This window comes from Olea europaea, unplaced genomic scaffold (assembly GCF_002742605.1).
Source record: "Olea europaea var. sylvestris unplaced genomic scaffold, O_europaea_v1 scaffold1600, whole genome shotgun sequence".
NCBI classification, from domain to species: domain Eukaryota; kingdom Viridiplantae; phylum Streptophyta; class Magnoliopsida; order Lamiales; family Oleaceae; genus Olea; species Olea europaea.
Window position 1 is genome coordinate 73,263 of NW_019233628.1, and position 27,110 is coordinate 100,372.

Consider the following 27,110-nt stretch of genomic DNA (forward strand, 5'->3'; position numbering starts at 1 on the left):
AATATATATGACATAAAATGAAACTAACAAACTCATTTAAAGAAGAGCAAGTTAATTACTTTTGCACGTCGTGCAACTTTTCAAGAATATTGACCCGTGAGTTTTGATCTTCATTTTGTAAGTTCATTATGCAATTCCCAGCTAAAATTTCTTTGCTGTTGGGCTAAAGAAGACAAGCTCTCATACACAAATCACACCATCCACCAATCTAATTTGAATAAGCAAAAACACAATTCTACGAAGTATACCCCCAAAACTCAATCAAAATCCTCAACTTCCCATGAACCTCAAACTGTACCCTCGAAACCGTCCCACTATCCAATCAAACCAATAGCAAATTTGTCAAACCTCCAATTTTCGAGCTGATTTCATATATTCAAATTCAAATAAATGCTAACAAAGCAATAATAGATGCTATAGCTGAAAACCGAGCTAATCCGCAGTCTGATGCTCAATCAAAACTCATTCCTTAATCCTGTGAAATTCAATATACATACAAGAAAACAAAACCCTTTTTCCTAAAGCAAAATAATTAAAACCTCAACTTATCGATAAAATCGCCCCGGCTTTCGGTACAAAATTATCTAAGAACAAGTCCTAAGCTAGGTTAATGTTTCTGCGTGAATCGAGACAAAAACAAAACTAGGGTTTAGAATTTCGTAGTTTTTTCGTCCTTTGAGATCAATCGTCTGCTTAAACACACACACACACGTATAGGTATAACAGTTGTATGCAATATATTCCGAATTGTTAGTGGGGCTGTGAGATGGAGAGAGAGGTGTATTTTTTTGGGTATCAAATAGGAACATTTGCACCGTTGGTGAGTAGCACTTTAATTTATAGCAATTAGTCCTCGACTTCCATTATACTCGTAAGATCAATCTTTAATTTTCGATATTTAATTATACTCATGCTTGATTTAGATAAAAATCAGATTTTTTTATATAGATTTTAATCTGTAAAATGTGTGATTAAAATCAATTATTAAATTTAAGTTAAATATAACTTTTTAGATGAACCAAACATGAACTGTAATTATAAAATCAATACTTATTTGATTGAAACCGTCCAAGTCTTTATAAAATTGTCATGTGACTGTCATATAAATAATTATAATCCACATGCTTAGGAAATAACTCAAGTTGAAAATGCAAGACTAATTTCGTAAAAATAGACATGCAAGTGTAGTGGTAAATTTGGATAGCTTTTTGTTATAAAAAGAAAGAAGGAAGAAAAGAAATTGCTCTTTTGAAAGCGTGGGACCAATTTGATTAAAAGCTAATAGTTTGGGGACTTCGAAATTTTCATCGTAAAATATCATTAGGCTAAATATACATTTTTTAGCTAAAATAATTAATTGAAATATAAATCAAAATCAATAACAAATTTTTATAATATATTTTAAAAAATAACAAAAATAATCACAGTATGTGTTACGCCCCGATTATATACGCCTCGGATACCGAGGTGTCATATCACCTCCGAGGCCGAGATCAAGTGGACCCTCCACAGCACCATTTATTCTGACCTGAAAACGACCCTTCCAAAGCTTCTTCGAAGTGATATAGCGATTCCTACTACTGATCTGCCGAAACATCTCACCTCCGAGGTCGAGATCAAGTGGACCCCAGTTAGAAGATCCGTCGCCAATTTGAGATTTGTGCTACACCTAAGGCTTAAATTGATTTGACGTCTCCATGAGGCTAGTTGATGTGACTTATCAACTTTACGTCAATTCAACTCAGAGGAAACAAACTGTCCACCCACTCTACAAACGCGGCTGATTGACGCCTATGAGCAGACGCTTCATACCGTCAGATGTATACACGCGTTCCACATCCAACAGTTCATACCACCTATAAATACCCAAGGTTTGGCGAGAGGCAAAAGTAATGAAACTCTTAATACACAGCACTCCATAACAAATTTATATATTCTCCTCCGCCTTTATTGATTGATTTTGTAGCCTCTAGGTACTGTTCCGATCACCCAAATCTGACTTAATCGTTGGAATGTATACGGCCGCCGCCACCCCCGTTGGTTCCGGCCATGTGCGCCTGACTATTTGTTGATTGCGCAGGGAGGAATACGTGGAGTAGCTTTCAGTTGGCCACGTGGAGGGACCAATTTTCGAGGCCAACAGATTGGCGCCGTCTGTGGAAAGCACTCCCCATTCGAAGTTTTGCGTTCTCCATCGGAGAAGATACCGAAAAACCGGCGACTAACCCTGAAAAGGGGGCATTCTTAAAAAAGAACAAAGTGAAGTTACAATCCAAGTTCTTACTACCCTTGAAAAAAGAGGTAGGATGAGCTACAGCCATGAAGATGACAATCCCATGAGAGAGGCCTCTGAAGAAGAGATACTCCATAACAATGTTACTCATCAGAGGCCGCATCACCGGCGTCGCCGAGGCGGGAGAACAGTCATACTCACTGAAAGAATGGCTCAGATAGTTGCGGGTATGAGGGACATAGCAGCTCAGAATATGGCGATGCACGAACTCCTCATGCAAGCCCAGGGACACCAGAGCTATCAAAGGCCCCAAGGATCTTATCCGGTGCAGGAAATCCCTTTATCTCACTCTCGGGGCCACATGAGCTGGCACACAGAATGCCCCCTCGAAAGAGAGATGAACGCCGAAGCAACATCTTATGTGTAAGGGAGTCATCCATCAGAACCACCATTGGGGGACAACTTTCCTCAAGAACACGACGACCAAAGGTCGGTAAGCGTTTTCGACCGGATAGGGGAGGATTATAGCAATAGGGTCCGCCCAACAAGAGGATCAATTCGTCCAGATCGCGAACAAGAGCATGTTCCCCCTCCTCCTCCTAGAAATAGGAGAGAGAGGAGAAAGCTAGTCGATTGGGGGAGTCGAGGAGAAGCACCTCCACCACCCCAAGACATCCAAGATGATGAAGGGTCAGAGGGGCTCTGTCGATCTTATGAGATTGACAACGATGACGATAACCTCCCTTTCTCAAGGGAGATTCGAAACTTCCCAATGCCAGCTAACTTCATGCCCCCTAAGATCCCCAAGTATGAGGGAAAGGGGGATCCAGAGAAGCACCTCACAAAGTATATGACACAAACGAGCCTTAGGGGAGCCTCGTCTGCTCTAAAATGCAGAGCTTTCCATTTAACACTAGGCGGAGCCGCCGAGGTATGGTATAGCAGGCTTCCTCCCCTAAGCATCAGAAGTTGGCCAGACTTGAAGAAAGCATTTTTGAATGAGTACCTCTCACGCAGGGAAGGAGAGGCTCCAATTCAACGCCTGCAGGACATGAGGCAGGCCCCCGGAGAAACGCTAAAAAGCTATATCGCCAGGTTTACAGACGAAATTACTTACTGCGAACAGGTCACTGACAGGGAAGCTCTTTCAGCCCTGAAAGGTGGGCTCAACATGAACACTTTGTTTTGGAGGGACGTGCCCAGCAAGAATCCCTCCACATACGACGAGCTGGTGGAAATGATGAGAGTGGAAATTGTTAGTGAAGAAATGATTGATCATCGCAACCGTGCCGCGCAGGGACTCCCTCCTCCACAGAGGCAAGTAGGTCGAGGCCCCGCAACACACCTTGTTACTCAGCAATGGACCCAATCAGGGCATACCATAGCTCCCACATCCAGACAGGCCCTAGCTTTCGCCACATTGAATGTAGTGCCGGTGTTGGCATATGATAACGCCACTGCTGAGACGGGACCATCTGGAAGAACTGAAAACAATAAGAAGAAGAAAAAGCGGCCAAACAGACCCCTGGCAGGAGCGAGATTTTGTACATTCCATCAACTATACGGACATGACACCAGCGAGTGTCGTGATGCCAATCGGCGCCCTGATCGAAGCAACCCTCACACTTCCAGCAGAAACGAACACCCTCTCAGATACACCTCCCTAAGGAGGGGAGGGAGAGGTCACCAGGAACAATCTCCTCGTAGAAGAGAATCGAGGAACCGAGGCCAATCCAGGCAGGGAAACCAAGCCAAATTTTCGGGAGGCCAGGTCATCAGGGAAATCGATATCATTATTGGGGGATCCCACGTCGGTGGCAACACCAGGAATGCCCAGAGAAATTATACAAGAGAAGCTAAGGATCCCCCGATGATCACTTACATTGTTGACAAATCGAAATCAGCAAATAAGATGGCCCCAATCACCTTCTCCCAGGAAGACTCAGAGGGAGTTCACCACCCCCATTGCGATGCTTTGGTTGTAAGAGCCGTAGTAACTAGAAACAGATTAAAACGCATGCTCGTTGACGATGGCAGTTCCGTGAACATATTGTTCGGCTCCACTTTTGACAAAATGTAAATTGAACATGGGTTGATCCCCATGACCGACCCACTGTTCGGATTCACTTGGGACAGCATCATCCCACGAGGGCGGATCACCCTGCCTGTGGAAATGGGTTCGGCACCCCTAGTCGCCCAGCATTTCATGGAATTTCTGGTGGTAGATCATAGATTGGCTTATCATGGAGTATTGGGCAAACCCACTCTAGAAGATCTTTGGGCTGTGACGTCCATTCACTATTTGTGCATGAAATTCCCAACCGAACATGGGATTGCAACAGTCCATGGTGATCAGATGGACTCCATGACATGCTACCTAAACTCGCTGCGCAAATTCGAGCCCCGAACTGTTAATGTAATCCTAGCCGAGGTACCCACTGAAGTCGGTACGGACGTGGAAATACTCGACGCCCCTGAACAAGGACATACCTCTGAACAAGAGGGAGACGTTGGCATGGAAGAGGCCCCTGAACAAGGACACCCTCTTGATGAGTTAGACCCCCGAATAATCGATTATGAACCAAATGCGACCCCCATGGAAGAACTGGAAACTTTCCCCGTCAACCCGGAAGACCCCAATCAAGTCTTGCGCATAGGGAAGTCATTATCACCTGAAGCAAAAACTGAGATGATACGATTCCTGAAAGGAAACCTGGATGTCTTCGCATGGAAACATGAAGATATGGTGGGAATAGATCCTAGAATTAGTTGCTATCACCTTAACATCAACCCCTCCTATGTCACTCATAGACAGAAGAGGCGCGCCCTGAACTCGGAACGGTACAAGGCACTGAAAGACAAAGTAAGTAAACTTAGCCACGGTGGTTTCATCAAAGAGGCCATATATCCGAGGTGGATATCCAACCCGATTCTGGTGAAAAAGTCCAGCGGGAAGTGGAGGGTATGTGTGGACTTCACAAACCTAAATAAGGCGTGTCCCAAGGACAACTTCCCACTTTCGAGAATTGATCAACTTGTGGACTCCACTGCTGGGCATGAACTACTGAGTTTCATGGATGCATACTCAGGGTACAATCAGATACCCATGTTTCGACCTGATGAGGAAGCTACGTCATTCATTACGGACAAGGACCTGTATTGCTACAAAGTTATGCCCTTCGGATTGAAAAATGCCGGGGCCACATACCAGAGGTTAGTCAACATGATGTTTGCCGAACTCATTAGCAAAACCATGGAGGTCTACGTGGACGACATGTTGGTCAAAAGCCTCCAGGCAACCGAACACGTGAGCCACATTGACCAAACCTTCCAGATACTCAGAAAGTATAATATGAAATTGAATCCCCTCAAGTGCACTTTTGGAGTGGCATCAGGCCAGTTCTTGGGATATATTGTAAATCAGAAAGGAATTGAGGCAAATCCGATAAAGGTAACGACCTTACTAGAAATGAGGTCACCTCAGAAATCGAAGGAGGTCCAAAGTCTTAATGGTCGGATAGCCGCACTTAGCCGCTTCATCTCCAGAGCCACTGATAAAAGCTTGCCTTTCTTCAATGTATTGAAGTAAGGAAAGAAATTTCAATGGACTTCAAAGTGCGAAGAAGCCTTCGAGGCTCTGAAGAAGCACATCGGGGAAGCACCCCTCTTGTCGAAACCTCAACCGGATGAATCTCTATTACTGTATCTAGCAGTTTCGGATGTAGCAGTCAGCGCTGTCCTAATCAGGGAAGAAAATAAGTGTCAATTGCCAGTGTACTATATCAGCAAAGCACTTCTCCCAACTGAAACACGCTACCCAGACATGGAAAAATTGGCACTCGCACTTATCACAGCCTCAAGAAAGCTGAAGCCATATTTCCAAGCCCACTTAATACAAGTCCTCACCAATTTCTCTTTAAAGCAGGTAATGCAGAAAACAGACGCGTCAGGATGCCTGCTGAAATTGGCCATCGAGCTCAGCGAGTTCGATCTCACGTTCCGACCTAGACACGCCATCAAAGGCCAGGCCTTTGCCGATTTTATAGTTGAGTTTATCAAAGCCCCAGAAATTGAGGCTATAATGGAACCAGCCGAACCCCCCACATGGAAATTATTTGTAGATGGGTCCTCAAGAGAGGCTGGCGTGGGGGCAGGGATCGTGTTGGAGAGTCCGAAAGGCCATATGCTAAATTGTGCGGTAAGGTTCGACTTCAAAGTTTCGAACAATGTAGCCGAATACGAGGCCCTTCTGGCAGGTCTAAGGCTTCGCTAAGGAAATGCGGGTCAGGAAGCTCCTAGCAAGCAATGATCCTCAGCTTATAGTAAATCAGGTAAATGGGAATTTCGCAGCCAAAGATGGTAACATGCTTACGTACTTGAAGTTGGTTCTGAACATAATTCCCCATTTTGAAAGGTTCGAACTGACTCAAGTCTCCCGTCTAGAAAATGCACATGCAGATTCCCTCTCAAAATTAGCCAGCAGCATAGACTCAAAGCTGCTAAACATCGTCCCCATTGAGCACTTATCAAAGCTTTCCACCTCCGAAGGCAAAGAGGTACTGTGGATAGAAGGCACCCCATTATGGATGCATCCCATAATCGCGTACTTGAAGGAACAAACACTACCTGCTTCTAGAGGCGAAGTGAGGAAATTAAGGAGAAGGGCTGCATACTTCGTCCTGCAAGAAGACGCCCTTTACAAGAGAAGCTTCGCTTCGCCCCTTCTTCGGTGTGTAGGCGGCGAAGAGGCCACATACATACTTAGAGAAATACATGAAGGAATCTGTGGAAATCACTCCGGAGGAACGGCTCTTGCACACAAGGTTCTCCGTCAAGGCTACTTCTGGCCAACCCTGAAAATGGATGCTTGCCAATTTGTCCAGAAATGTGACAAGTGTCAGCGCTTCTCGAACGTACAAAGACAGCCTGCTGAGAGCCTCTCTGTAGTAACCAGCCCTTGGCCATTCGCCAAGTGGGGCATCGACTTCATTGGTCCACTCCCAAAAGGGAGAGGAAGCGCAACTTTCGCCATTGACTACTTCACTAAGTGGGTTGAGGCAGAACCCCTTGCCCGAATTACCGAGGCTAATACTACCAAGTTCGTTTGGAAAAATATCATCTGTAGATTCGGCATCCCCCACTCCATAGTCTCTGATCCTTCACTAAGCCCACGAGCTGGATGCTTGTGCTTAGGGCCCGAGCCACACAGGCGCTGTTCGCAGCCACCAGATCTTCAGCCGTGCAGGAGGCAGTGTGGTCCCTCCACTCTCTGTCCAATATTTGTTGTGGACTACCGCCACCGCAGCTGTTTCGGGAGGAAGAGCCTCCAACACCTCCCTTACGGGCTCCTCAGGATTGGTGCCCAGGAAATCAACCTCCTTAGAGGGACGGGGCCTTTTTCTCCTCTGCTGCCCCGGAGCTTGATCAATGGGCACTGCAGCAAGGGGTGCTGTGTCTGGGGCAGCAACAGGCTCAGTTGGAGTGGGGCTTCTCTCCGGGAGGACCACCCCTGTGGGAATAGTTGTCTGCCTCAAAATTGGGGGTGGTCTCGCCACAGTTGGGCGTCTGGGAGGGGCGGCACTCTTCTTGCCCTTCCTTCGGAGATCAGCCCCCGGGTCTTCCTGAACTTCCTCCTCCGTCGGAGGCTGGAGCCTCTTACTGGCCTCCACCAACTCCTCCATTTGCTTTTTATACGAGGAGGAGGAGGCCTTCAGTGCCCGTGCCTCAGCCATCATTTTTTGGATGGTCTTGAAGTCGGGGCGCACTGGCAGCTTCTTGTTAAAGTTATCTACAAAGAAACAAATAAGGAATTAGTACAAGTCTAGGGAGTTCGGAATAAAAAGTAAGGACTTCGGTCCTATTACCTTGAGACGCCATTAAATCGTGAGTAATAAAATGGATGTTCTTCCGGATCAGCCTGTGGTAGGACCTCTTCTTCTGAGGCAGCTGATAAATGACACAGATGGTGTCGAAGTCCTCCGTTGATAGCTCGCACTGAGGAAGAGAACCTACAAAAGAAACATAACTGTTAAACACAAGTCGAACCGAAGAGAAAATAAAAGAAGCAACTACTATACTCACTAAGTGTTGAAAACTTCGTTGGAACTTTAAGAGGCGCCAGGGGGTCCCCCTCCATTGTGTCCCATCGCCCCGCTGCCCAGCACCATGAGCTCTTCCATTCTTTGATGGAGCTCGACAGATCGACCACGAATGGAGTATGAGAACCCCATGACGTAAGGTAGTACCAACCCCGGGTCTTATCCCCCCCGACAGTAACCTTGGGAATATAGAGGGTCTGGAAAACGGAAAGGGGCATCTCCACCCCTAATGACGCCTCTTTCCACAACATCCAGGAGTCCACCATCTAGCTCCAGGAGTTCGGATTGAGTTGCGTCGGGGCTAGCCCATAGGACCTAAACACCAACCTAAAGAATGGGTGGATAGGCAGCCTAAGTCCGGCCCTAAGGATCGCCTCACTAATGGCCACACAGCCCGGCCTTGGGTAACAGGCTCTCTCTTCCGGATCGGGGAGGATTACGTCTACGTTGTCGGGGATCCTATACTCTGTCCTAAGTCTACCCAGGTCGGCCTCCCTTAATTTTGATGGGTAGTCCGACGCCCCCCAATGCACAGAGGTATCTGGTCGTTTTCATATGTTCTCCCCCCCCATTATTGCCCCAGCTATTTTTGAGGAGGTACCACAATGGGCTCGTCCACCCTTACTATTTCTAAGCCCCTCCCCGAACCAGAACTCCCATCCGAGGTCATTCTTTAAAAATTTAAAAGCCTAAATAGGTGCTGAAACTTACGGGTTTGGAGGTTTTCCTAGCCGGAAATGGCGTAAGGTCACTGGAAGCCTAGTTTTTCTCGCCGGAAGTCTAGTTCTTTCTCGCCGGAATTGCTTGCAAAACGCCGAAAATTGCCAAAAATTTGAAAGCAAAGTATAATTTTAGTTTTGCAAAGGTAGAAAGTTTGAGAAAACCCCAGAGTCCTCCTTTTATAGAAAAACAAGTCTGATCTCCACCGTTGAATTCAAATGCAATCAATCTAAGCCGTTCGTCGCATCCTCAATCTAGGCCATTGAAATGAAAGCCAGATGTGATCTACGCCCAAGATGTCGCTGTGACTTTCACGCTAACTTGAAACACGTCACCTCAATTACAACCAGCCGTCAATAATAATTAGTAGCCGCAGCAGCCTTTTAGGAGAATGGGCATGGCACCCAACTGTCACCTTGAAAACACGCAACAGTTGTCAAATCATTTGACGTTTGGGTCGCCTCGGATTGAGCTCCTCCTCCAACTTTACAAATTTTGGACGCACCTGACGCGAAGGCCCTATTGGGTCATCGCCTCGGATGCTGCGTTCCCTCCCATGCTTTACAAAGTTTCAGCCATCTCCCCACGCGTCGACCTTTTGGGTCAGCGCCCCGATGGCAGATGTGCTCCTCCTCCAACTTTACAAAGCTTGGACGCACCTGATGCGAAGGCCCTATTGGGTCATAACCTCGATTGCTGCGACGGATCAACCCCCAAAAACTCCCATAACTTGCGGTCCGGTCAGGAAAGCAAATCCACGCATGATATAAATATTCATCCCCGGACTTGGGGGACCACTATTACGCCCCGATTATATACGCCTCGGATACCGAGATGTCATCTCACATCCGAAGCCGAGATCAAGTGGACCCCCCGCAGCACCATTTATTCCGACCTGAAAACGACCCTTCCGAAACTTCTTCGAAGTGATATAGCGATTCCTACTACTGATCTGTCGAAGCATCTCACCTCCGAGGTCGAGATCAAGTGGACCCCGGTTAGAAGATCCGCCGCCAATTTGAGATTTGTGCTACACCTAAGGCTCAAATTGATTTGACGTCTCCATGAGGTTAGTTGATGTGACTTATCAACTTTACGTCAATTCAACTCAGAGGAAACAAACTGTCTGCCCACTCTACAAACGTGGCTGAATGACGCCTATGAGCAGACGCTTCATACCGTCAGATGTATACACGCGTTCCACATCCAACGGTTTATACCACCTATAAATATCCAAGATTTGGCAAGAGGCAAAGGTAATGAAACTTTTAATACACAGCACTACATAACAAGTTTATATATTCTCCTCCCCCTTTATTGATTGATTTGTGTAGCCCTTGGGTACTGTTCCGACCACCCAAACCTGACTTGACCGTCGGAGTGTATACGGTCGCCACCACTCCCGTTGGTTCCGATCGTGTGCGCCTGACTATTTGTTGATTGCGCGGAAAAAAATACGTGGAGTAGCTTTCAGTTGGTCACGTGACGGGACGAATTTCTGAGGTCAACAGTATGATCTAACTGGCAAGGAAATTGTAATTCTCGTATGACAACAGAGGTGTGCTGAAGTCAAACAAAGAACAAACCAATTAATCATCCCATTGTTTTCTCGGGGTTTGGGAATTTTCTCCAAGTTTAAGCTTAATTAATCTTTGATCATTCATTCACTTCATTTTTTTTTAGTTAATTGATCTCCCGCATTAATCTTAATTCATACATATATAGATACTTGTGTGTGTACATATGTATATGCCGATATGTTGTCATTTCACCACGTAGCAGTAGTGCCAATGTCTAAATCCTCATTTATCAGAGCAGAGCAATCCTGGGCTCCGGATCTCACCGCCGACCGTACGATTCCCGTCGGTAGCGCCGCCATTCGCCGCCGAGACCTTGTATTCGTTGTGAATCCTCGAGGTCTCTATTTCTCTTTCCTTTTTTTGTTCAGTTTATATCATTGACATTAACGCCCGCATTAGTTTGGAGGTGATTTGTTTGCTCTCTAATTCTTTTTTGTGTTTTGTTTTCTGATATGTACTTAAGTATTGTGGGTATTTGGATGTGAATTCTTATGCTTTCTAATTTAGATTGTTTTCGTGGTTTTTATGCTTATTAATTGATTGTAATTGAGGCAGGGGCTAATGGAAGTACTGGTAACGAATGGAAGAAATTATTGCCATACCTAAGGTCTCGCCTTGGAAAAGAATGTAATGTGAGTTCTCTGATCTTATACAAAGTCCAGATATTGTTGCTCGGCATTTGAAATTCGTTTCAACTTGAATAGTTGTTAATTTATTGATTGTGTGGAGTTCAATAATAAAGAAGTTATTCCCCAAATTAAAAAACCTTCGCTCACCCGAATAATTGGTAAAATAGTATTGGAAGTAGTAGTAATTGAAGATATTTAGTCTCTCTGTCCTTAGGAATACTAATTAACAATATGCTTCAAGGACAGATAGTGACGGGGCTTACATATTTGCACGAACACATTCTTGGAACTCATATCTGTTAACATCCTTTAATCCAAGTAACAAATCGGAATCATCTATCCACAAAAGAACTAGAATATAAAGTTTTTGTGATGTTTTAGAGCCTGCTCGCCAGATCTTTTCCATTGGTTTTTGACTATTTTGGGTGTCACTGTTTATGAGAGCTTGGAAAAACCAATGCTTATTAATTTTTTGGGAAAAATCATCCAAATCCATCAAATCGGTGATTTTTTATCGTTTTCATTTTTTTCTTCCAATTTTACCCTCTCTAAAACAATTATTTTCAACTCACATATTTTGTTCAAAACTAACTTAAAAAATATACAATAACTAAATAATTTACTTATAAGCCAAAAAATACTTATAAGTAAAAATTCACTTTTATGTAAAAAATTGTTTGGAAATATAAATATACTACTCATAAGACAAATTTCACTTGTAAAATATAAAAAATTACTTCTAAGTAAAAATTAACTTATGTGTAAAAATTTAACTTACGACCATAAAGTTTACTTATAGTTAAAAAAATTGTTTATAATTTATTATTTTAATTATAAGTAAATATTTTAAGTTAAAATTGACTTACATATAAAGAATTTCTTATAAGTAAAATATCACTTACGATTAAAAAATTTTCATCAATAAATTACAAATTGAAAGATTCACTAAGTAATAAAAAAAAAATGAATGTCGTCTCTTAAGAAGTATTTAGCAGAAAGAACTTTTATGTAAATTTAGCAGAAAAAGCTTATATGTAACTCCTAATGAAAATTAGCTTCACATTTATATTTGTTTTTCTTCATCTTATATTCCAATAGAAAATGATTGGCACGCAAGAGTATTTTCAAAAAACAATAATAAGTTCAAAGGTTAGTCCAAACACAATAGAAAATGATTAGGTAAAAGAAAAAAAATTTGAATTGTAAGGGTAGACTGCACATCTACTCCTTATTGATTACATATACTGGCATTTTCTATATATGGGCATATATGTAATTTTATTCTTTTAAAAACTTCGAAAACCGTTGGATAATAAACTCCAAATCTTTGGTTGGACTATTTTAAAATTCGCCACTAAAAGTCACTCAAAAATCGGAACCCTGATGAACATCGAAAATCAGTACTTTAAAAATCTCCAATAACCGGTACCTTTAGAAAAAACTCCAATAACTGGGATACCAAAACTCCCAAGCAGGTCCTTACTCTTTACTCTTGTAAATAAATAAGCAAATTCTCTAAGTTGAAATCCATGTAGACACCTTTTCCTCAAAAGGAATTCTCTAAGTTGAAACCCATGCAGACACCTTTTCCTCTGAAGGATTTTAGGAATTCAGGTTTTACACTTTTCAGAATAACTCTCTCCTATCGAGAAATTTTGTCTAATGTGGAACGAGCTTTATGCTGGCTGGTATCATGGACAATCCAGCTTAAGTAATATAATTGTGATTTTTCTGAATGGTTCCTTTTCTCTCTAGGGAACACTATATTTAAGCCCGCCATTCAGGTTGTCTCGGGTTTGACATTTAGGGAATTGTTTATATTATTTTGTAATTTTCTAGTAACATATCTTACAGTTCAAAAGGAATTACTATTATCTGCGTGGGATAAATCCAAGATGATGTTTCACACAAACCCAAACCTACAGCTCATCTGGCCTCTGTTTCTGCTTGCTACTATTTCTATTTTTAATGGTAGTATTTCTCCATATATGCGTATTCTACTCCAAATTGATTAATAGGTGCTTTTTTTTTAATGTTTTCGTCAGATATGCGAGTCTATGACTTCAGGGCCTTGCCATGCTATTGACATAACAAGGGAGGTAAGCACCTTGAGCTGTGATATCTCACACCTCACCGGGTAGAATAGTAAAATAGTGTTATTTATGACAGGCAATACGCGAGGGTGTTGATGCTGTGATTGCTGTTGGGGGTGATGGAACTCTTCACGAGGTGCATCTTACGTTTCATTTGGAGGGGAATGTAGTTTATTTTTCGCATGTATATATTCTTGTCAAATTCTTTGCATATAGGTTACTATGTTTTTTACCTACCTCAGTCACTTACTTCTATTGTACTATTCCTGAATATTATAATTTTCAAAACAATACTGCGTGAAATAATGGGAATAATAGGGTAGAATCATCTCAAATTTCTTCTCTCCTAGTATTGAAATTCATTTGGTGTAAGGAATTCCAAATAATAACCAAATATTTGGATTAGACAATAACCAGATTTACAAAAGTGACAGATGGTGGAATGCAAAAACCAATTTAAAGCTCAGCGTTTTGAGCACAATACTTTTCATTTTTGTCTAAACTGGGGAAGAAAAGACCAAAATGTCATCTCTGAATGACCTCATGCTGGAAAAAAAGCATATTGTTACTAGATTGTCTAGATTTGAATACAAATTTTCTCTGTCGTGTTAGCGCTTAAAGCCCCTTCCAGCTATACCTTGTCTGAGAGGGAGACATATCGGAAGTTAAATGTCTTAGTTTGAACATCTCCAACAATGCTCTTTATTTTTAAAGAGCATCTTCTCTAAAATAAAAAGCAACTTAAAAATACTTAAAAAGAAAGAGTGAAATTTTTTTACCAGTCCTACGACACAATATTTCATTTTTATCTTTATTATAAGCAATTGTTACTCAACATTCTCCCTCATTTTTCTACATAGCTTCTCTCTTTCTTATTTTGTCATTTTCCTTTATCTTCAAAGGAGTGCATGGAAAGGTGCGAAATAATAAATGGAAGCACCAAAATTATATATAATATTGGGATTGCTCTTTACGTTCAGAGAGTCGAATCCACTTCAAAATCTAGAGATTGTTTGACTCCTAGAAAAATAAATTAGCCCTCTAAAATGGAGAAAATTGGGCTAAGAGCCTATTGAAGATGCTGTTACATGTGGTATTCCAATTTTAATCATGCATTCTTATTAAATTTTTCTTGCTATAATGTAGCAACATTTTCTTAATCTCGTGTTTTTCAGGTTGTTAATGGCTTCTTCTGGGGTGGTAAACCTGTTTCTAGTCATGATCTGAAGGATGGGCATAAAACTGCACTTGGTGTATGTGATCAGTGTGTTCTAAAATCATTATCTAAAATACTTCCTTTTAAACTAGATGCTCATTTCAGTTCTTAGCATGCCTATTGAATTCCTTTGTGAAATTGTGAGGAAGATTTGTCTGTTGTCGCTTCTCTACAGCTTATCCCTTTAGGAACTGGATCTGATTTCGCCAGAACGCTTGACTGGTCAGTCAAGGCATCTCCTGCTGATTTTCTTTGAATTAGATTTCGTTATTAGTAATTACTTTGGACTCTTGAATGGAAATATGCTATTTTTGCTTCATCAGGAAAAATGATCCTCGTGATGCTGTAGAACGCATTGCTAATGGTAATTTATGAGCTGCACTAATTAGCCATTGATTTGATTTACTACCAAAATTTTTAATCTTATTTAGCCATTGCTAAAGGTATCTTTTGTCTTCTTCTTCTCCCTCCTCCTCCTCCTCCTCCAGTGCAAAGGCTGGTTTTTATGCATCAAGATACAAGAAATTTGGAAATCTCTGTTATGTCATTGGTGCTCTGCAAGCCTTTTCTGGTCACCAAAACCAGGACTTCAAAATCAAGGTCAGAGTATAAATACCACTGAAATCCATTTCGAGTTTTATTTTTACCTTTAATCTTGGTTTTTTAATATTAAAAAGCAATTTTAATATTTTCATCTAGGTTGATGATGGTGATTGGGAAGCATACTCCCAGGTAACAGCACTTTGTGTTGGAAATGCAAAATTTTTTGGTGGCGGAATGAAGATTACTCCAAATGCCTACCCCTCTAGCAGGGATTTCGAGGTGGAACTATTATTACATATTTTTTTAATCAATAATTTATTTTTTTCTTCCCTTTCATAGCTTTTGAAGCTAAAACACTGCAATTTACTTCACTGGCAGGTGGTTATTCTTCAGGACTTCAAATGGTATGACTTCATCCTCAAATTGCACAAGCTATACAATGGGACACACCTGTCAGTAAAAAATGTATCTTCAAGAAGGTATACATTTGATCTTGAAGAAGATTGTTTTTCTTTTTTGTATGTTCTATGTGTATTATTTTATAATTGTGGGTTGTTGATCCACCAAGAGTGCAATATACATTCTCGAGTCCGTGGCACTTAATAGATAGTTTATGTCAGAGAACTTTTAAGATTCGGTTAACAAATCTCAGTTAATTATTTTGTGATTCATTAACGGATGGATTGAACTTGCAATCAAGATTTAAGATTCTCAGGACTTAAACGAGAAAAGAGGAGATATTATTCAGGATTTTACATGTATTCATTTATTTAGCATAATTTTCTAAAGTATTTTTTTCTTAGGTTTCTTTTATTTCCGCACTTGATACAATTATTAGAGCCTGCATACCTTGTTTCTTGCAGAGCACGATCGATAGAAGTTGAAGAGATTACCAATAGTGGCAGCATCTATGTCCAGTCAGATGGGGAACATTTAGGGTTTCTTCCAAGGAAATTTACCATCTTACCTGGTGCTGTTGAGATGATATGCTAATCCCAGACCAAGAGCATTCATGTTTCATTGAAATTGAAAACAATGGTTTTAGATTCCCCCCACAATCATAGTTTGGTAATTGGTGTCAAGCAGAATTAACATCACAACGAAGCAGCGTAACCAAGAATCTGAGATAAGGAAGTTTGGCACATTGAAGTGGAGTATAAGGCCGGTTCTGGTGCTTCGAATGTATGAGTTAGGTTGTAAGATAACATTTCTGCAATGGTCGAAAGGAAAGGGGCAAATGGATGAAATAAACGAGATTCTCAGTGCTTCACTTTCTTAGTCCACTTTAAGGAATTGAATTGGGTATTTCTTCTTCATGTAGCATCTTATTCTATGGGTTTCTTCAGCAATTTTGATTGTGAGCGGTGAATCTTGTGAGGCAAGAAAATAAGGTTCTGAAATATCTTGACAGAATGAATTGTGAATTTTATTTAGCTTTTTCTACTTATGAAAGTGTTAAGTTGGATTTAGAGTAGAATAGGCCAGTCCTGATACCTATTATCCGACTCTTTGAAGTTGAATGATTATATCTGTCCCTATTCTACTGACTCTCGAATCTGTTACACCGACCAACTTAAGGGGAAAGTTGGAACCAGTTTAGCGTAGATCCTTTGAAAGTCAAGTGGGGGAATGATGTATGTATATATATGCTGAAAAGTAAGATTAACTGTTTATATACGGATTGAAGATGCTCGAAACATATAAACTCTCTACATGTATGGTAATTTGGCGAGTTGGATTAGATGGCACTTGATAGTATTGAGAGATAAGAAATTCAAATTTGTTTTCGTGGACAGTTTAATGATACATTCCAAATGTACATAGTTATTGCGCTTTGAATTCTTACAGAGGCCACAAGGTGGCTTGGTGACGTGACAAGGTAGTTGTTTGATTTTTCGTTTATTTAAACCACTTTTAAGAAAATAGGACCTTTATCTTCAGCTCCTGTTTAATAGAATTGAATGTTTTTTTTACTTTGAAATTAAAATTTTAAATTTAACTATACATAATTTCGTTATACTCATCATAGCTACTTAATATTAAAATTTCAGAAACTTAGCACTTTTACTTTTGCTACTAAAGTACACGTCATCACTGTTATTTCATATTTTATTATATATATATATATATATATTTCCTTTATCATGATAAAAGCAACAGTATGTCACCCCCATAAGAGCATAATTATTGTGGCTTCCATTCTTCCAAGCAGAGGACATTTAAAGGGAAAATCGCTGTTCATCAAATTTGTTAAATAATTAATACATTTGATAACTATCAAAAAGAAAAATATTATTTATATTTTTGACATGCCTTCGAAATTAGTTCTCCTAAACTGGACGTTTAACGTTCTTATTAATACTCTTCATTGAACTAGCATCTCCAAGCTCATTGACATGGATGGTAGATCTTTGTAGTCCGTTATCATTCAGAATAGAGACGAAACTATAAATAAATAAATAAATAAAAGAAAGAGGCTATGTCAATAGCATAGGCGTTAGAATTGAATAACGTCTTAACTGGTTCAGCTTCTTCAAGATGGCCCAATGATTCTTACTTGAATACCTGATGGAAAAAAGAAAAAAGAAAGAGGTCTGGACACGTGTCATGGATTAACGACATTGAAGACGTAAAAAATCTTGGACATAGGCTGAAATAGTGATTAATCCAAGAATCCAATTGAGCACAGCCCAATTTAAGGAAAATAAAATAAAATAACATAATCTGACAGAGCCAGCACTGGCGGCCGTAGGAGCTGGTCAGGTGCTGGCTCTGCCCTTGGCTCGCTGAAGCAATTGTAATGCATTCCTTATTAAAGTTGTGTCCTCCATAATGAAAACAAATGGTTTAGTTCATATTTCTAATTTTCACAACGACGCCTGACAAGAGAGATACTGCTTTTTTATGCATAACAGGAGCCCTGAAATGGCATGCACCATTTCATCCTCAAATACCTTCTAATTCAAGTGAAGAATTAGTCAAGAACTACATGCCCCAGAATGTAAGGAAGAAAACCCTCTTGTGGGTGTCTTTATGATACAACAAAATTCCATCCATAATAAACGGAAACTGGAGTACTAGAAACCAACTTTTATGTACCCTGCTTCATTCTTTTAATTCTCTCCAGCGCACCTAGATGTTCACCATTCTCTTTACTTTTAGCAGCAGCTGAGCCATCAGCCTCGACTTCATTATCTGTCTCTTCTCTTTTCCGCACCAAGCCTCCAAATACTGCACTTGGGACATCTTTCTGTGCTATCTCAACCTTCTCATCATCTTCAGAATCACTTGCCTCTGGCAGCTCAATCTCCTCGCTATTTGCAATAACCTTCTCCTCACCATCATTTTGCACACCTGCACTCACAAATCCCAAATGCCTAGCAGTATCTTTGGTGGTAGCATTGTTGGCTGCAGGGACTAATTGCCTTTCTAGAGCTGCCATCTCATCATCAGCAACCCCAGCTTTCTTCAACACATCTTTTGCTTCCTCAAGGGTCTGCACCTGATCCTTTTGCATCAAATACTCTGGAAGGATAAAGTGTGTCTGGAAAGGGGAAGCAATATGTTAGTACCATCACTTGGAAAAAAGAAAAGAGGGATGCAGAGCAGCAAAAATTACAAACTAAATGGTGCCAATACAAGTCCCAAGTACTGGAATCACGCGGTTGCTTCTAATGGTTTCATCTTGAATCTATTTTACACAGTATACTTAGAAAGAAACATTTGCCAAGAATCCAGTAGAATAAGTAAATCAAGAAAACAATATCTACAATGTCGTAGGCAAATAAGCTGGCACAATGAGGTTCCATGATTTGACAAAACTTCAAATTATTTCACTAAATTTACCTGACTGTAGCTTGCAGAAACGCTCCTTTTCACGCGGAGCATTTCTCTGAAGGTGTCTTCATTTCCATGCTGCACCTCAAACTCATGCCATTTACTCCAGAAATCAGGGTCGGATCTAGGATCTGCAAATTGCGATGAATGTTTATATAATGCTCGAGCACGATCAATTTCTCCAAGGCTCTTCTCAAGTTCAGCGTACTTCAGACACATTGTCTTGACAACCTTGTCTGGCAGACCGGATTCAATTGCCTGTTCGTATATTTCTCTAGTCTTTGGAACACCAAAAATTTCAGCAGCCCGTGCAATGTAAATTTCATACATGCCCAATTTTTCATTGGGTGGGACAGCCTTTGTTGCTTGATTATATACACGCATAGCTCGTTTCGCCAGACCATAGTCTTCCTCTAACTTTGCATACTGGAGATATAGAGGTTTCACAGCATCTGCTGGGGCCTAGAAATAAATGTTAATTGTAAAACAGAGTCAAAACCAATTGCAAAGTATAACAGTCAAAAAGAAATTGTATATTGAAAATAATTATACTCGTTCTTCAACGGGTAGACTGAGAAGAAAGACAATTTCAAGTTCGTGCACATTATTTAATGTAGTCACAGAGGACACTATAACAGCACAATATACACCAATCAATATGGGTGTAGAGAAACTTGCATATGGCCTGCATTTGTATGGAACAACAGTAACAAAGGTCCCTAACTGATTTGGAGGTAAACATTGACAATTTAAACTGTATTCTCATAAAAAAACTAGCTGCCAGTGATTGGTTTTAAGCTTTATTAACTTATTAACAAAGAAATTGATCCCATGCGCTAACCTGCTCATCCAGAGGGTTAAGACTGAATCGTGGAGTTTAAAATAACAATGCTAACCTGGGCTAGTAGAGTCAAACAAGATCCTTGTCCAACAGAGGTCAATTTTTCACGAGTTTTTTATTCACTTTTGAATTAATCATGGCTATTGAAGGATATCCAATAAGCGGTCAAGTGTTGGTAAGAGAAATAAATAGAAAAGACCACTTAACAAAGTTTAGAATGAACTCCTAAACTTTAGCAACTTCTGAATATCTTTACTGAGCTGCTTATTCACAAGGTTTTTAGACTAAAATCCCGATTGTACTACAATAATATATTGTTTGTGCCTAACCACACAAGAATACCTACTAAGGCTTATATTACATCTTTGAACAATAGGCCATTTAATGTTTGGCATTTTCAAACAATGCATTTCTACTTTTCTTAATCGTTGTGCTCGTTCCAAGCCATCTCCTAATGGCCTTATTCAACTCAAGCTAATAAAGCTTTAATATGATTCATATACTTGACAACCTAAAATACAGCCCCTCTATGTTTCCCATTCTTTCCCTATTAAAACGAAAAATATGACCGTTATCTGATTAGCATCTAAAATTGCTTCAAGATATATAATTTACAAGGCATTTTACATTCACTTTGTTTAAAAACGCTAATGTTAGTCTCTAATTCCAATTCTCATGCCGTAAATTCAATTTCCATAAATACATGGTTAAAAATGCAATTAATTGAAATACGTATTTACATACATGGCGGCATGAGTATTATACATTTGAAAGAGTATCTATTTGATGTATTTCACATGTATTTCCAATTTATTACAAGTGGAGCAAGTGGAGGAAAATAATGTTGAAAAGTAAAAAATAGTGACTGCCTCAAGCAAGAAGCAGTTGTCGGTAAAATAATCATAACTTGAGCTGAAGACATTGGATCAAGGTGATTCAAGTTGATTTGGAAAGATAAGGCACGTTTCTACAACTTTCATGTTTTGGAAGAAATCAAATTCGTATCACGAGGCAGCCAAAATTACCGTGCAAAGTCCAGCTTGTTACCTGCCGGATACAGCTTTACCTGTGAAGCAGCACTTATTGTTTTTGTCATATCTGGAGTTATATAGATCCAATGAACCTGATATTTGAACCAATGGAAAGCTAACTCAAGTGGAAATAATTTATCTGTTGATCATAAGTCCAAATTCGCTGCACAATGTATCTGAAAATTGGCATCAATTTGCATGTTCCAACTGTCATGAAGCTGGACAGACACAAGTTGTATTGCCTACTTGAATTTTGGATGTTCCTTTGCCTATAAAAGGGGACCTTGGCCACGATTTTGAAGCATCAATCCTCTCCATCATATTCTAGTTTCCTTTATTTTCTTTGTAACATTTCACTATGTATTTCTAAACATTTAGCTAGAGCTAAGGGTGAAACTTTGATGAATGTTTAGTATTGTCTTTGATCTTTCATTTTGTTCTTCAATGTTCATCTTCTTACTTGGTTGAAGTTTATGTTCTACAAATGATTTTGGTTTGTTAAAGACTTTGATTTATTGTTGACAATTTTGGCACAATAAATGCTTAGATAATCTCTACATACCAACAACTTATTTTGACATATTCTCTCAAACAATTATCAAGATCTATCTTTTAGTATGTTTGTGGTTAATGTTTTATCTTCCATATGAGATCACTCCTTAGTTGATTTTCATATGAGTTAAATTAAAGATCAAGTGCAATTTCTACTCATTTATCCGAAGTGAATCCCCGATGCTCTAGTGTTTGTCTTCATCGTATTTTCACCAACCGTTCATTACTCATAGAATAGTTTATTTCCTTCCAATTCCCTGTGGTTCGACCTCGAACTTCCGAGATTTACTACTTGCGACAACCTGCACTTGGGTTTGCAACGTTAAAGTTGTAGCATTATCCATTACATTAAGCCATCGAGCCCATAACGGCTATATTTTTCATTATCATTTTTACAAAAATGGGAAACAAACGCCCCGACAATTTGAAATGACATAATGATGATAAACAATGCATACAATATTGTGAAGGTTTTTGAATTATATAATATGTAATTTAGTCTACATAACTACGTGATGAAAATTTCTTGAAATTGTTAGACGACACGAAACGAAATGAGGACCTCAAGAGGATGTAATGCATGGGTTAGAGCAGTTTGACAAAAGGGACAAGTGCTACACAGATTCTATGTGATCACGTAAGAAATATCAAGTTAAAAGCATGGTTACCAGTCCACACCAGCCATACTTTATGGTACTCGATGTGAGCTATTGAAGGACAAAATTTCCATAGAAAGCACTTAGTAGAAGTGGGAATGTTAATGTGCATTGTGGCTATACTTGAATAGGCCAATTAAGCTTAGAATTTAAGGTCGCTAGGGCATGTCTTACGTAGACAAAAATAAATTCTGATGCAGAAGATCAACGTATTCCAGTAAAAACAAGTCGTAATAGAGAGAGGTAGCTAATGTAGTAGAATAATTTGATATCTTTTAACCATTCAGTGATAGAAAATTGAAAAAAGGATTCATGTCGACAAACCAAGTTAAGAACATATAAGGCTTTGTTTTTATTGTTAAAAGGCAAAGAAAATTAAAAAATACTAATAATAACATAATATAGGATGAATGTCATAATAACTTTTGCAAATATAGATACGAGAATGCATTCAAGATTAAAATTAAAATTCTAGATTTATTTCATTTATGATGGAAAAAACACTAAAAAAGGTGAGATGCTGATTCATAGGACTAATGTTCTTACTCAACACATAATGAATAAATTTTCAAACTAACGAAACAATCACCAAGATCGAACTAGGTTTCTATCTCCTTTTATTCCTTTACTTATGCAATTGCGAGAAGAGAATGAATAACTAATTCCCACAGATATAGAATGGTATTGAATCCAAAGCAATAGATAAAGATGTGCATACCATCTCAACAGCATGCTCAAATAACTCTCGAGCCCGCTCTAATTTTGACTTCCCATATCTTTTAACAAACTTTGAAAGGTACCAGATTACATTCCTCAATTTAACCGCCACCAATTTTCTTATTATTTAATACAATTCCAATCAAGTGTTACATATTTACCAAGCAACTAGCACCAAAAGCAGCGTGCCATACAGAGAAAACATCATGTGAGAAGAAAGGAGAAAAGTTACCTCTGCGTTTGACCTCAACGGATGGCTCTGCAGTAGCACGCCTCATCAGCTCCAGAGCACCCTTGAAATTCTTATGCCTTAGCTCCATCTCAGCCCATTCACACCAAACACTTGCCAGATGGTCTACAGCCTTATAATTGACCTGCACTGCTTTGTCAAATATTACCCGGGCATTTGCAACATCTCTGTGACTTTCATACAGCTTTGCAAATGCAACCCACAAAGTATGAGACTTCCCCACCGCCTTCATTGGGTCCACTGTTCTCACTGCTTCTGTGTAGGTCAATATCTGCTTCGTGGGATTTCCCTCAAAAAGCTTAACTCGCCTATGCCACTGCTCCACATTGTGTGGATTCTGCCTCAAAAGCACGCTGTTGGCCAACTCAGGCCTTCTATCCATTAAGTATTCCAACTTCGCCAACCTCAAATCCACATCATTCTCATCCTTCAACCAGAAGTTCTTGATCCTCTTTTCCAACTTCGCTATATTCAACCTATCATCATCCTCACTCTCATCCTCCTCTTCTGCCTCGTCATCGTTCTCAACATCGCTATCACTCATCATATCCATTTTAACGGACAACATACTCTCCTCAAACTGCGAGTAAGAGTCAAAAATAACGCTAAAATCCCTTACTGTCACCACAGTTGTCATCCCTTCCTCAAAAATATCTCGCGCCTTCTCCATCAAACCCCGCCTTATATAATAATCTGCCAAGGACGTCCAGAGCCTCCCTACCTCATCAGTGAACTTCCTAATCCCTCCCCTAATTATTGCATCCACATTCAACCCATGTATCTCCTTTGCGTGCTGTGTCAACAAGTCGCACAACTCCAACCACAAACTATGCTTCGTCTTGCCTTTTATTGAATAAAACTGATCATCATTCAAAACACCTGCCAACCTCTCCGCAGCCTCCTGCCACAACTCTGAAATAACCAAAAACTCAATAAAGTCCTCGATATGGCTGGGATCATATTTCAAATATCTCCTATAAACTCTCAACGACGTCTCTATGGGTACTCCCTTCTGTGACACAAAAATCAAGTAATGTTCCCAAATCCGATCGTGCTGAGTAACCGGAAGCGCACATAGAGCCCGATCAAAAGCTCTCCGCGCTTTCGTAATCAATTTCTGCTGGGTCAAGGACTGCAAGTACATGATCCAAATGCGAGGCATCTTGTGCATTGTAACCAAGGCACGCTCAAAAGTGTTATTAAGAGCTTGGTATTGCGAATGAGTGATGGGCAGATTTCGTACAATCTCAAGGCGTTCCCGGAGATACGCGTGCCACAGCTTGTAGCTGCCCGGTAGTGCTTTCACTGCCCTTTCATAAATAATGGACCTCTTTTTGAACGGAGATTCGGCGCGAGCAATTAAATAACGCCACCATAGCTTCAGGCTGAAGGGATTGCGGAGTAGCTCTTCCTCGTAAAGTAGGTCGTCTTGACTTGGATAAAGTTCCTGTGAGATTGACATGGCAGCGGAGAGAATAAGAACTTACGGAGATGGATAAGTTATAGCGTTACGATTGCGGAAAAATCTAGATTTGACATGGTGAAATGGTGGAGAGCTCGAAAGCGCGGGTGAATCTGGTAAACCCTAACCCTGACATTCAATTTTTGGGAAATATTATTTTGTTTATCGCAAAATAGAAATCCCCCAAAAAATAATGATGTCTAAAAAAAAAAAAAATTACGCCTGAAATTGGCTTGAAGTCGTGTTCTTTGAATCAACGCGAACGTTTCTGATGTAAGACGCTACTTTGATTTATTAAGTGGTTATTTTGCAAATAATTTAGAGTGATTAGTCCCTCTAAATTTAATGCATTGATTAGTCCCTCTAAATTTTGCAAATAATTTAGAGTGATTAGTCCCTCTTTGAATCAATATGAACGTGAATTCTATTTCAAATAAAAAATTTTCAGACGTCTTTTAAATTCTACAAAAATCTATAAAAATTTTAAAAATGAAATCCCATAAAAGTTTAAGAAAAACTTCCACTAATTTCATAAAAATCTATAAAAGATCCACAAAATCCTCAAAAGTTATCACCTAAAAAAAGTTCATCAAAGTTTTTAAAAGTCTCAATTGAATACACTCCCCTTAATTTACGTTAATTTAATTCTTATATTTATTTTTAATTACACATTCACGAAATAAAATATTTTACGTGTAAATTTAAAATTTTTTCGCCCCTTCTAACCACACATTTTTCAAAAAATACTAACCAAAACTATGTATTTTTAGCCCCCAGCTTGGACTACATTTTAATTTAATGCATTTTTCTTTTATTTTTTTTTCAACCATGCATTTTTTAATAAAATAATATTACACGTAAACATAAAATTTTTCCTTATTTTTTAACTACACATTCTTTAAAAAATTATTATTTCAAAATACATATTTCCTAAAACTTCGTTAAAAATGGAGCTCAAACAAGGGCTGAAATAGATTTTTCATCAGTGCGAGGACTAAATTGAACTACATACATAAGTTCAATGACTAATTTATATAGATAATTTTATTTACTTTTTGAAATAGCTGTCAATATTCTTGATTAAAATGGTCCCGCTAACTACTATACCGACCATAATTGATAGAACTTTGCCATAAAGAACTTTTAACTGGTAACATTGAGAATTGATTCGAAGACCTATTTAATTAGGAAATTTGGCGCAAATAGTCCTTAATTTTTGTCTCCAATGTACCCATGGTTTTTATCTTTCATTTCTTAGTGCTCATTTGGACTAAACTATAATGAAATAATAATGAGTTCTATAAAATATATAGATAATAAATAAATAGTAATTGTGATCATGAAGAGAACTTATAGTTGTGATAGTAACTTGATAACGAAACCACAAATAATTTGATTTACCATAAGAGAAAAAAATTATATCATTGCATCTCAAAGTAAAGTTCAAGCACAACACGCTTTAGACCTACAAATGTCGATTAATTTGAGCGTCACATGGTGAGGTGAGGCGAGATTTATAATCGAAATTAAGCTCCTTATAGTCGTGCGTATCCATGAATACCTCACACCTGAACCTAAACGCATTTTGAGATTTTTTCTATAAGAATCGTTGATAGGCAAAGGTCAATTTAGCCCTTGTTTGACCCACTTTAAAGTTTTAATACATTTTTTTCTCTCTTATTTTCAACTATACATTATCTCATAAAATAATATTACACGTAAATCAAAAAAGTTTCTTTTTTTTTTTAACCACACATTCTTCCAAAAATTATTATTTCAAAATACATTTTACCCAAAATGTTCATTATAGTGGGGGGCAAACAAGGGCTTAAAGCATTCAATAATAGTTTAAAGATGGGTTCAATAGAAATTTGATCGAAATTTTTTTGGATTTAATGTAAATTTGAAATGAAAAGGAGGCAACTAGATTAGTTTAGTTAGTAGGTAATTGGCTGGTGATCGGATGTAGTTAAGGTTTATAAAGGGTCTCAATAAAGTAGATGGGATTGTTAGATTAGTTTAATGTAGGGAAAAAAGGATTTAGGAATAGCGATTTTTAGGAAAATATGTGATTAAAAAAATAAGATTTTTTTTTTTATTTACGTGTAATATTAGTTTTATGGAAGAATGTGTGATCGAAAATCAATTTTGAAAAAAATGAAGACCAAACATAAGCTAAATTGCTCTGTCGAGTACCTTTGTAGGAAAAAATTGTCCTTTTAGATTAAAAAATAAATAAAATAGAAATAATTCATTGAGCCCCTGTTTGACAACCGCACCTTTCAAGTTTTGAATAATGATTTTAAGGATAATGTATGATTTTTCTTTTGTTTTTTGTTTTTCTGAATTTTTCATTTTATCTTTAATATGAGTAATCATATTAACGCCACATTCTTATTGCTTAAATGTATATGATCTTTACTTATTGTCATGTCTATTTCTCAATTTTCCCCCTTTCATTATAACCTTTAACATTATATTAATTAACCTATTTTGTCGTTATCTATGATTTTGTCCAAAAATTCTTCTAGTGCCTTTAAATCGGGGCAAATATTAATTCATACATTCGTATTTGTTGATTTTTTTCTTATTAAAAAGTACGATGGGCAAATAATGTTTAGTCCCTATTGATCCCCATTTTTGGGGAAAACG

General features: G+C 39.1%; 2 protein-coding genes across 2 annotated transcripts; one reads left to right on the forward strand and one right to left on the reverse strand.

The window, feature by feature from the left end:
- Nucleotides 1-10,610: 10,610 nt before the first annotated feature.
- On the forward strand, nt 10,611-16,951 carry LOC111377049 (sphingoid long-chain bases kinase 2, mitochondrial). The gene is given in 10 exon segments (XM_023000084.1): nt 10,611-10,968; nt 11,187-11,263; nt 13,306-13,359; nt 13,430-13,489; nt 14,529-14,606; nt 14,745-14,791; nt 14,893-15,169; nt 15,269-15,391; nt 15,491-15,591; nt 15,976-16,951. Coding segments are annotated over 10 exon segments (1,107 nt in total). The 5' UTR covers nt 10,611-10,808; the 3' UTR covers nt 16,106-16,951.
- A 948-nt stretch (nt 16,952-17,899) lies between these two features.
- Nucleotides 17,900-24,614, reverse strand: LOC111377050 (pre-mRNA-splicing factor SYF1). Its single transcript, XM_023000086.1, is given in 4 exon segments — nt 17,900-18,656; nt 18,959-19,411; nt 22,748-22,973; nt 22,975-24,614. Coding segments are annotated over 4 exon segments (2,616 nt in total). The 5' UTR covers nt 24,459-24,614; the 3' UTR covers nt 17,900-18,203.
- Between the last annotated feature and the right edge of the window lie 2,496 nt (nt 24,615-27,110).